Source organism: Rhamphochromis sp. 'chilingali' (genome assembly GCF_963969265.1).
Source record: "Rhamphochromis sp. 'chilingali' genome assembly, chromosome: 6".
NCBI classification, from domain to species: domain Eukaryota; kingdom Metazoa; phylum Chordata; class Actinopteri; order Cichliformes; family Cichlidae; genus Rhamphochromis; species Rhamphochromis sp. 'chilingali'.
Genome location: NC_137933.1, coordinates 25,209,982 through 25,222,458, shown reverse-complemented (window position 1 = coordinate 25,222,458; position 12,477 = coordinate 25,209,982). Strand labels below are relative to the sequence as shown.

At 41.8% G+C, this 12,477-nt stretch overlaps 1 protein-coding gene across 1 annotated transcript; it reads right to left on the bottom strand.

The window, feature by feature from the left end:
- Positions 1 to 8,517: 8,517 nt before the first annotated feature.
- mc1r (melanocortin 1 receptor) lies at positions 8,518 to 11,756 on the bottom strand. The gene has a single exon (XM_080884066.1). It carries the CDS (start codon positions 11,139 to 11,141, stop codon positions 10,164 to 10,166), a length of 978 nt encoding a protein of 325 aa, XP_080740192.1. The 5' UTR covers positions 11,142 to 11,756; the 3' UTR covers positions 8,518 to 10,163.
- Between the last annotated feature and the right edge of the window lie 721 nt (positions 11,757 to 12,477).

Sequence of the window (12,477 nt, the reverse complement as noted above, 5' to 3'; positions counted from 1 at the left end):
TGGTTAAAAATGCTTAAAAATGTAAAAAGCACTTCAGTGGAATATGATGAAACCAGTTCAAATAAAGGAGGGAGAGGGTACTGTTGGAGTTCAGGGTTGTTGCACATATTAAATAAAATTTTACATTATCCCCTTAGCAGCTGACAGTCTTTTTATAACATTTCTCCAATAACAGTATTCAGTATTTGGTTTTGGAGAAAATGTTTTGACCACCAAGCTTGTTATGAATTATAATTTACAACAGTTTGGGAGTTCCTAGAAGTTATTACCATGTATGATTCACACTGAAGATTAGATTTAAAGCTTTGCACCAAGCTAAAATACATAAAGATGGGCTTTAGTAAATCTACATGGAAAGATCCCTAGACTTGTCACATATAAGAAACGTCACTTTGCATTACTTCAACAACAACAACAATAATAATAATAATAATAACCTGCCTTAGTTGGCTTCCAGAGAAAATGAATGCTGATGTTGCTACATGTCTGCCATATCTATGAAGAGGCCATAACCCTATCATAACTGTATTTTTCAGTGTGATCAGTTTGGTGCCTCATTCTTTTCCTTGTTCCTTGTTTTTACTGCTTCTGGGAATGATGCTGCTTCTGTAATCTACTAGGAATCTGCCCTAAAAACCTTTTTACATTGAGTTTCATTTATTTGTGCACAAATGTAGCAAGTGTGTGGCAATGAGCATTTTGTTTTTTTCCATTTCTATTTCTATAGATGATTATTTCCATTACATACAAAGTCTTGAATTATAAGGCCTCGTGGTTACATAAAGACTTTATAGAGCAGCTTTTCTTCAGACTGTCATGTTACTTGTGCTTCTAAGAGTTTCTGAAAGTAGAATGGGAGGCAGAGCCTTCTGCCATGGAACCAGCTCACAGTTTGGGTTTGGGAGACAGAGACTCTCACTGCTTTAAAGATTTAAAGCTTTACCTTTTTGATAACTCTTATCTAGACTAATAAAGTTATAGGATCAGGCTACTTATGGACTTCTTCTTCCCCATTTTCACTCATCGTATGCCACTATTATCTCTCTCTCTACTCTCTTCTTTTTGTTGTGGTCTCTTTTCTGTCTCCCACCCAAACCAGTTTTAGCAGATATTCAGCAGGTATTGTCTGATTGTTGAAGTTCTCTTTGCAATCAAAGTTTTTTTTAACTTACAATGTGAAGCTTCTTAGGATGACTGTTGTTGTGAACTGGAACTATATAAAAAGTGAACTGTGAAATGCACTATACACAGGTACACACACACACACACACACACACACACACACACACACACACACAGGTCTTTATCACCAGGTTCTACATTTATTTACAATTTTCTCAGGTTATGACTGAACACAGTCTGACAGCTGTCGGTCCCAGCTGATTTCCCTCTTTTCCGCTCCTCTCCGTCTCACTATAAAAAGGGAAGGAAACCATTATCAGTCCAAATCGCCATCAGCTGTTCTCACCGGCATCTCCAGCACAGCCCCGTTGAACCCACTGCACCACTCCTCCCCTGCAGACGCGCCCGGGACCACACCTCCGCCACATGAACTGAATTGAAATTAAGATTCACAAATAACCACCATACATAGCAGAGCTGCCTTCCCATGTGGAAAAGAAATAGTAAAAACTTACATGATTTACTCATGAAAGTGGCCACTTTCTCATTACTTTCATACATTGTTTTAGTAAGTATCCAGAACATACAAGTTTCATTTATATAATTTTTCAAGGGATCTTATATCCGTTTTCACTCTTGTATGCTTTTCATCCAAGTTTCACACAAGACAGATACAAACTTTATAAGATTTATATAGATCTTTTCCATATGGGTTTACTTGTTGCATCTAATGGAAACTAAAACACACACCAGTACTACATTCAGACCCCATTTTGGTTCAGCTTAAAGCAGATTTATGGAGATAATGTTCAGTATCAGAGGTTGTAGAGCAAATTTTCACTGTAGAGACTCGGTAAACACGGGTCTTTCATTGTCTTTCACGGCTGTCCTAAGAGATTTGTGGACAATGACCATCACATGTGCACGAGTGTGTTAACTTTCAGGGGGTACCAAAACAATTTCACAGTGTATAGAAATGTTTTAGAGGTGTGCATGCCTCTATGGTTTTTTTTCCCTATTGGTCACATTTACGTGCTTCAGATAATCACATTTCAATATTAGATAATGACAACCCAAATAAATACAAAATGCACTCTTTAAATAATGATTTAATTTATTAAGGGAAAAAAGTTATCCAAACCTGCTTAGCCCTGTGGTTAGGTGGTCAGGTTATATTCCTTAAACCTATTAACTGCTTGAGCAACCCTCAGCAGCAAGAACTGCTGTCAAACAGTATGGTGCATTGAATCTTTCACACTGCTGTGGAGGAATATTGGCCCGCTCTTTATTTTAACTCAGGTCATGCCAAAGCATCTCAATCTGATTTGAGGGCTAGGTTAATTGGTTATTGTCAATGGGCAACAGGTGCGAATGTGAGTGTGGCTGGTTGTCTGCCTGTTTGTGGTAGCCCTGTGGTAGACTGGCTACCTGCCCTGCCTCTATGACAGCAGGGATAGGCTCCAGCCTGCTGGCCCTGAATTGGATACACAGAAGACAGATGGATGAATGTCCAGTCTCTCTAATTGGGCAAATGAGAATTTACATAATTATGATTAAGGAACTGACCTCCCAGCCCATTGTCCCCTCAGTGGGCTGGTTTCAGTGCAGATGATTGTGCAGATGTACTGTTTATAAGATTTGGGGAAACCTGCAGTCAGCTGAGACTGAAGAAGTCACTCTGATGAGTGACGAAACGTTTCTCCCAAAAACGCTACGTCCAGATGAACAGAATCAACTTTTGGAGAACTATTGCATTACTTTATGCTATTTTATAATTGTTTCAGTTTTCAGTATCCACTATTTTCAGTTATGGGAGGTTTTGTTTGTAAAGATTTTCTAATCAAAATCATTTGATTAAAAACCTTTTAAAAATATATTTTATTGGCATTCATCCCTGAGGGTAGGCATTTTGTGGTCTGGTCATATGGATATGACCAGACTCTGTTTACTCCAGAGATCAGCTGATCGCCCTGATGCCGGTGTTGTGCCAAAAAGTGATTGTCTGCCAAAAACTGATTTCCGGTATTTGCCAAAAACTGATTGCTCGTATTTAAACTGCTATAAGTAACTTGTTGGGCTATAATATGTGAAACATATGTCAAATGCATCCCTCATGGATGACATAAAGTCATCTTGAGCCACAAACAACATTCGTGTAACAAGGTAGAAGCCGCAATCAGTTTTTGGCAGTGACTTTTATATAACCTTTATTTATCCAGTTAAAAAAAAATCTCATTAACATTAAAAATGTCTTTTGTAAGAGTAAGTTGGCCAAGAGGACAGCAGAAATGGCAGCAAATATTACAATATTTCCGTAAAAATATTTTAAGTGGGGATAAAGGACCGGATTGGTTATAATGTAAGTGAAAAACAGATATTGTTTTAATTCTCTATATAACCCCTTTGTAAACCCTGTTCACCGAAGTCTATTTACGAACATACGTAAAGATATTACACATAAAAAATACACAGAAACATTGGAAATCAGTTTTTGGCAGACAATCACTTTTTGGCACAACACCGGCCGGCTCGCTGGCCAGGCCCGCAGAAGTGCCCGCAGAAGTACCAGCTGAAATTTGGAGGAAAACACATCGGGGATGCAGAGGTCAAGGACAGAAGAGAAGAAAAAAGGTGACGGTGAGACAGCGGAGGCTCGAAGCGAGGAGGAGGTTTAAACCGTGTCTGCCGTCTATCGTGATGGGAAATGTGCGATCGTTGGCAAGTAAAATCGACGAGCTCTCAGCACTGGTACGGAGTCAGAGGGAATACCAAGAGTGTAGCCTGATGTGTTTCACCGAATCATGGCTGCACCAGGTCATTCCCGATGAGAATGCTTCCGTGGAAGGCTTCCACACTGTTCGGGCGGACAGGGACAGCATCGCTAGCGGTAAGCGTAAAGGAGGTGGGCTTGCTGTTTTAGTTAACAACCGGTGGTGTAACCCTGCCAACATAACAATCAAAGAAAGGATTTGTTGCCCGGACACTGAACTGTGTGCTGTTGGACTCAGGCCGTATTATTTACCCAGGGAATTCTCTCACGTCATCTTGGTGGCTGTTTATGTTCCCCCCTCTTCTAACCCCACAGCTGCATGTGACACTATCCACTCTGCCATAGCTCGGCTACAGACTCAGCACCCGAGTGCCTTTATTGTGATCTCGGGTGACTTCAACCATGTATCACTGGACAATACACTACCAACATTCAAACAATATGTGGACTGTCCCACCAGGGGAGAGAAAACTTTAGACTTACTGTATGCTAACGTCAAGGATGCATACAGCTCCTCCTCCCTCCCCCCACTTGGTAGGTCAGATCATAACCTGATTCACCTCACCCCCCCGCTATGTGCCAATTGTGAGGAGGGAACCTGTGACCACCAGGACTGTTAGGAGGTGGTCAGAGGAGGCAATAGCGGAACTACAGGGCTGTTTCGAGGTGACCGACTGGGAAACACTCTGTGAGCCTCACGCCGAGGACATCAATGGGCTTACTGAGTGTATCACAGGCTACATAACTTTCTGCACCGACTCCATTGTTCCAGCTCAGACTGTTCATTGTTACCCAAATAACAAGCCGTGGGTGACTAAGGACATCAAAGCCCTCCTCAACAACAAGAAGAGGGCTTTCAGAGGGGGCAACAAAGAGGAGGTGAGGAAGGTCCAGGTGTTACTAAAGGACAAGATCAGAGAGGCTAAGGACAATTACAGGAGGAAGCTGGAGTGGAAACTCCAGCAGAACAGCATGAGAGAGGTGTGGAGGGGCATGAAGACCATCACTGGATTCAGGCCAACCAACAGCAGGGGAGCTGAGGGAGGTGAGAATAGAGCCGACGAGTTGAATCTGTTTTTCAATAGATTCGACACCACAGTGTCTGCTCCCACCCCCACAACCTCACCTGCAGTCAGCCTGGAATCCAGAGCCACACCACTGTGCCAGCCTCTCTCTTCACATGTTGCCTCCTGTGAGATTCCTGACACCCCTCCCCCACCCATCACCTTCACTCAATACCAGGTTGAGATGCAAATGAGGAGGCTGGACCAGACGGAGTGAGTCCCCTTGTCCTCAAGACCTGTGCCCCCCAGCTGTGTGGAGTCTTTCATAAACTGTTTATGCTGAGTCTGAGTCTGCAGAGGGTCCCGGTGATGTGGAAGACATCATGCCTCGTCCCTGTACCAAAGACGCCTCGTCCCAGTGGCCCCCAGGATTACAGGCCCGTGGCACTGACCTCCCACATCATGAAGACCCTGGAAAGGCTCATCCTGGACCAGCTGCGACCCATAGTAAGACCACACCTGGATCCCCTTCAGTTCGCTTATCAGCCTCGTCTCGGAACAGAGGACGCCATCATCTACCTGCTCAATCGTGTCTACACCCATCTGGACCAGCCGGCGAGCACTGTGAGGGTCATGTTTTTTGACTTTTCCAGTGCTTTCAACACCATCAGGCCGACCCTCCTGGGTGATAAGTTAGCAGCGATGCAGGTGGATGCTTCTCTGGTGTCCTGGATTGTTGATTACCTGACAGGAAGACCACAATATGTACGTCTCCCACAGTGTGTGTCTGACAAGGTGATTAGCAACACAGGGGCACCACAGGGGACTGTCCTCTCCCCCTTCCTCTTCACCCTCTACACCACAGACTTCAGCCACTGCACAGAGACCTGCCATCTTCAGAAGTTTTCTGATGACTCTGCGGTGGTTGGATGCATCAGCAGGGATGATGAGACAGAGTACCGGGCTGTGGTCGACTCCTTTGTCACGTGGTGTGAGCAGAATCATCTGCAGCTCAACGTGGCAAAGACCAAGGAACTGATCGTGGACTTCAGGAAGACCAGGAAACACTTGACCCCTGTTTCAATCCAGGGGGTCAGTGTTGACATTGTGGAGGACTATAAATACCTTGGAGTACACATTGACAATAAACTGGACTGGGCTAAAAACACCACAGCACTTTACAGGAAGGGCCAGAGTCGTCTCTATTTTTTGAGGCGACTGAGGTCCTTCAACATCTGCCAGAAAATGCTGAGGATTTTCTATGAGTCTGTGGTGGCCAGTGCGATCCTCTATGCTGTTGCATGCTGGGGGAGCAGGCTGAGGGTCGCAGATGCCAACAGACTTAATAAACTGATCCGTAAGGCCAGCAATGTTGTGGGGATGGAGCTGGACTCCCTCAAGGTGGTGTCGGAGAGGCGGATGCTGTCCAAGATAAAGACAATGTTGGATAACACCTCCCACCCACTCCATGACATGTTGGTCAGTCACAGGAGCTCGTTCAGTGAGAGACTGAGATTACCGAAAAGCACCACTGAACGACACAGGAAATCATTCCTGCCTGTGGCCATCTCCCTGTACAACGCATCCACTTAACACACTGTTTGCTGCTACAACTACACATGTTTCTTTTCCAAATATTTATTTATAAGTGACTTATGTATGTATGTATGTATATATATGTATATATTGTACTATTCTTAGTTAGCGTATTGTCTGTCTTGTCTTAATGTTGGTTTAAAATGGAGCACTGTAACAAAAAATAATTTCCCCCAGGGATCAATAAAGTATTCTGATTCTGATTCTGATTCTGATATAGCTTGAGTGTGTTTGTTGTTGGGGGAAGCAGCTGTGGAGATTTTCCTTTACTGCAAACAGAGCTGTGTTGTGTGGCTAAATGAAGGCAGAAGTCATAGCACCAATAATAACATGCTGTTCCCCGGAAATTATGTAGTCACACGTCTCTTCCTTCCTTTAATCAGCAGTAATTCTAATTAAGTGAGACACTACAGATAACATATGGTTCATTTTTCATTTATTTTCATGGTCACGAATCTGGGGTTCATGGTCAACGTTATCATTACAGGTCACTGACAGTGATGTCAGTGTGTTCTGGTCCATGTCAGTTTTCCTCTGAGAAGCACGTGTCGTGATCAACCCTAATATTTATTTAATATCTGAGACGGGATTGGCAGGAGAGACAAATGTTTCAAAGCCGTGAGACAATCTTCCAAAGCAACTGCCATTCACAAATTACTATTTAATAAGGGTAATAAATTATTTTTAGACACAAACCATCACAATGAATAGCATTCATTCATTTTGGGATTATCTTTCATCATCTTGAAGTTTCTTTGAAATTTAGGCTGTGCCAATGTCTGCATGCCAAAACGCCCTTGAGCAAGATATCAAACCTCAAGTTACTCCTGATATGTTCAGGAGTGTGAATGTTAGATAGAAAGCACTTAGAAGCAGAAAAAGGTGCTTGTATGAATGAATTTGTGAACAGGTGAATGAGACATGTTGTATAGATACTTTCAGTGCTCAAGTAGAAAACCAGTATATAAGAATGTCCACTTAACGAACTGACATATGTACATTTTCACTTGTACGCATTCCCTCCATTTCTTTCATAAAATGGAAAAATGAGCCATTTCCCTCTAATAATGTGCGTGTGGGTGACATACAAAAAAGCCAAGAATTTTTTTTAAATCATCTTAAACAATTAGGATTTTTTTAATTTTTTCCTTGAGGACAGGATGAGGGATTTTTCTTTTTCTTTCAAACTGGAAATCCCCTGTGCTCATTGCTGTTATTTAAGGCACAGCAAATGAACTTGATCATGAGTTTAAAAATGGAGCATTTCAAAAAACGCCTCTGTTGTGTTGTATATCAATGGCTCTACTGTCTGCCCAGAGCAAACGTTGCCTTGCATATTTTTGTTAATGTGAACCAGAAAATGTTCATGTTGCAAATAAATAGGCAAACTTTAAAAGCTCTGCAATTAAAGTTAGAATGTCGTCTGCAGACGCTGCAGAGATACCTACAGATACAATACACTGACAATTTCTACCTTAATCACCAGTGTGTGAATGTGTGTGTGAATGGGTGGATGACTGGATGTGTAAAGCGCTTTGGGGTCCTTTGGGACTAGTAAAGCGCTATACAAGTACAGACCATTTACCATTTAATGCAATACAGCAACCATAATTTGTCCATAATTTGAAAATCTGGATATCGTGTTCTTTATTTGACTGCAGAGGCATTTCCTAGAGAAGCTGCAGTCTTTTTTTGCTTGATTGCACATGAATAAAGACTTCAAATAATGCTTACAAGCAATGTGCAAAAATCTGAAGATAATAATGAGATGAAAAATACTCGACTTTATGATGGACAGATGATAACTAAGCAATACCACTGTTGTTCTGGATTCAATACAAACTATTTTGTATGTTTTGACCCCTTTATTTGGGAAAACAGGTAAACAATTCCACTAACATACATATACATATGACATGCAGAACAACATAGTCCTGTTTTACTCAATTTTAAGTTGACCTGGATGCACACAGTTGTTCTTTTTTTCTTTTTTGTTAAACACCCACATTTATACATTTTCATTTTATACTATGTATGGAATTGTGTTTATTTGTGGCTGTATACTGAAGCTCTGACTGTCATTATCTTTAACAGAGGTTTTCTTAAAGACTTATACATGACAATGTTGTATATTATCAGTTCTATATCGAGCTAGCACTCTGAAAACAATCCTAATAAAGCTAGTCTAATAAATCAAGTATACAAAAAACAAAGTGTACAAAAAAAAGAAAAAAATGGGTTCTAAAATTAATCTTTAAAAAACAACAACAACAAAAACATTACACAGAGCACAACTTCACATTACACATTGCATTGTTGCTATCATGGTTTCTTTATTTATCTGTTGGCAGACAGCTTGATAACCCAGAAACCTTTCTTCCCACCATCATGTGGGGATTTAAAACTTTTCAGAGTTTAAATTAAGATGGATGAATTTCATCTTTTCCACAGAAAATGATAAGAGTGCAAAATGCAGGCCTGTTACCAGCACTTATGTGGGATAAATAAAGAACACCATGGAATATATGCATCAACTAAAACTATTAATGTTAATAATTAATTTATGCAATGAAGTTAATTAATTACATTAGCTGGACTTGGTGTAACCTGTATGCTGTCTTTTTAATCATGGATCTTTAGTCCGTTCCTTCCTAGACTGTCCTACATAACAAAAACTTCAGCCCAAACTGTCCCTTATTTGCGCATTTCAGAGAACCCACAAACTTCCAGAAATATAGCTTTGACATGGCTTCTTTCTTCTTTCATAAACCCTCTCATGCCATGAGCCTCGGGCCTACCACCAAGCATGTTCATGTGATTTTTGTCCCCTTTTTTTCTTTTCTTTTTTTTAAGTCACTGGGATATTTGGCGTTTATTTTTGCAACAGTAATTTTGGAGTTTGTCACACAGTGTCATTTTAAGGTTTAGTCTGATCGCCCCTCCAATTAAGCTGTGTTTCATCCGTCCCCTGCTCCGTTTGCACCATGCTTGAACATTTTCCCAAAGACAGTCTATATATAAAATAATCTGCATTTGAGCTGCAGTAACTAAGAGATTATTCGCTGCTTCTATTTTTTTAATTCTTGCAACGCACATCATTCATTAAAAGAAAAATGTAATTAAGATATTGATTCAGAAATAATAATAAATAATCTTAAAAGGGATAGAGATGTAAGGTAGCGACCTTTTGTTGTTGGCCATTTTAAAAATGAAAGTAAACTTCCTTTTTTATTTTCAAGAAATTATAATAATTGAACGCCTTTTTAAAAAAGAATTAAGGCAGCATATTTTGACCACCATAAGAGGCATTTTTAGACAAAAAAAATCAAACATGTTTACAGAAGAAAGAAAAAAAACCACTAAGACCAGATCCAATAAGTAGTGTTGTGAAACTGTTGACTGATTTACGAGATTATCCACAAGCTTCCCAGTGAAGAACAAAAAAAAAAGCGTAACGCAATAATAAATAAATTTACAGCTAAAACGGAAGCCAGTTCTATTTATCAAATTTTTGCAGTGTGACAGTCTTCAGCTGCCATGTGCACTCGCGCACGGGCAACATTTGCATGTTTAAACATATATCAGTTGTGTCTAATTCTATCTTCGGACATGTTGAAGACAGAGGAAGAATGTTGTGTTGCGCTCGGTTTTGTTCAGGAATGTCCATGATATCACACGCCGAAGCAAAACGAACACAGGACCATCTCCTGCAAGGTTTTACGCAGCTCCTGGCTCCGGTACGCGTATATAAGCGGGTCGATGAGGGAGTTACAGATGATGAGGATGAGGAAAAGGTTAAAGTTTCGAAAGAAACAGTTGCAGAAGGGGCTGGTGGGACAGGCGAGGATGAGGATAAGGTGTAGAAAGAAAGGGCCCCAGCATAAAATAAAGACCCCGAGCAGGATAGTGAGGGTTATGGCTCCTTTCATACTTGTGGACTGGCGCCTGTTTTTGTGGAAAGCCACGATGCGCCGAGAATGCACGTGCGCCAGGACAAACATGTGCAGGTATAACACGGCGTTGAATACCAGAGTAGTGCAGAAGAAAGTGACGAGGCACACGATGACGGCGTTGTCGGTGTGATATACGATGAAGAGGATGCTGGAGGTGATGCTGGCCAGCCACACCACCACGATGATGATGATGGCGCGATGAGGGGTCATGATGCTGTGATACCTCAGCGCGTAAAAGATGGTGATATAGCGATCGGCAGCGATGGTGCACAGAAAGGAGAGAGAGGACACCACGGAGCTGCAGATCATCACGTCGATGACGTTGTCCAGGTGGCGAAGCATGCCGGGGTTCACATCCAGGAGGCCGTGGTCATTGAGAAGCATGAATATGGTCTCCACCACGTTGCTGACACTGACAAGCATGTCAGACACGGCCAGGCAGCAGATAAAGTAGTACATGGGCGAGTGGAGGTTTCGATTTTTAATAATCGCCATGATGACCAAGATGTTTTCCACCAGACTGATGAGTCCCAGTGCCAAGAAGAGCTCCTGAGGGACCCGGATCTGAACGCAGTTCAGCCAGTTTCGCTCTCCTGCGGTTGAGTTCGTTTCGTTCTCCTCCAGAAGGTCATTTAGCGGTCCGAAGTCCGTGTGAAGTATGGAGGGATACTGCAGGGACCCGTTGGTCATTTCCATGTCTGCCTTCTATTAGGTAACTGCAAGCTTTTAGCTTTTCAGGTGCTCCGTGTGGGTTTTAGGCTGCTGCAGCACAGATTTAAACTGGGTAAGGAACCTTCATCAGCTGTCTCTGGAGCTTAGAGGATGCTTCTACATCAGCTGTCGCAGTTACAGCTTGCTTCTGAGCAGGTTGGGGATTCAAGCAACTCATCCGAACTGTTTGTTAAACCCATGGAAGCCTCAACCGTCCAGGATCATCAAACTCCACGCAAAAAGTTCAAGTATATGTATTTATATTTATTTCAACCATTAAATAGCCTGAAAAATCATCGGCGAGCTACCGCGTTGGTCCCGGGGAAAAGTGAGTTTCTTGACTCGAGTAATCCTTTTATTTTTATTATAGCCTATTGAGTTTTTATTATTATTTTTCGCCCCATCCAACCAGCTGCTCCGAGATGGGCATCTGTAATCTTTCCTTCTCCACTGCAATCTTGCACTCCGAGTTCACGTTTTTTCCTCAAACAGAGCAGCCGATCCACATTGTTCTGACCAGCACAGTGGCAATGAACACTGTCTATAGTATACTGGAAACGAGAGAGAGAGAGAGAGAGAGAGAGAGAGAGAGAGAGAGAGAGAGAGAGAGAGAGAGAGAGATGCCGGATTATTTCTCACAGTGATGCTGCGTCCTGAATGACTTCAAGCGGCTCCTCCTCACAAGCGTCAGCTGCGCTGCGGTCCTGTCTGCGAAAGTTGTGCCAAGTTTTCTTGGGAGAGAGCTGAACGGTGATGGATTGAATTCAGTAATAGTTCGATCTGGTTTTTTTTTTTAACACTTTTCTTTCTGCTTTAAGAAAATGCTTCACTTACGCTAATATTATTCTAATCAGAGTCTTGGTGTCCAAAATATAATTTCTGAAAACTAAAAAAGAAAAAGCTCTGAAAACTTGCATTATACTTTCTGGAAAGCAGATTTAAATCTTTACTCGTAGTTAGCCTCCTGTTTTGTTCTTAGATATTCTCATTTTAAAAACAACTGCACATATAAAGATGCACACGCCATGTCTGTGTGTATTTTTTTTGAGACAGTAATAAAGAGAGGGGTCAAGAGGGATCTTAACACTGTGCTCAAATCATATTTGCCCAGGTTCCTGCAGACGGAGGAAGTAGGTGCAAGTAGGGAACAAAGTTGGTCCCTAAACATAGACACAGCATCTGCTCCTGCAAGCACAAGCACCTGCAATGTAACTAAATAATCTAAAAACAGTCAGAATCCATTTGTTCTGATTTAACTGTGACCAAATGAGGGCTTGGGGTGTCATAAAATTCACCTGAGCTGCTAATTCAGTGAGTGTGG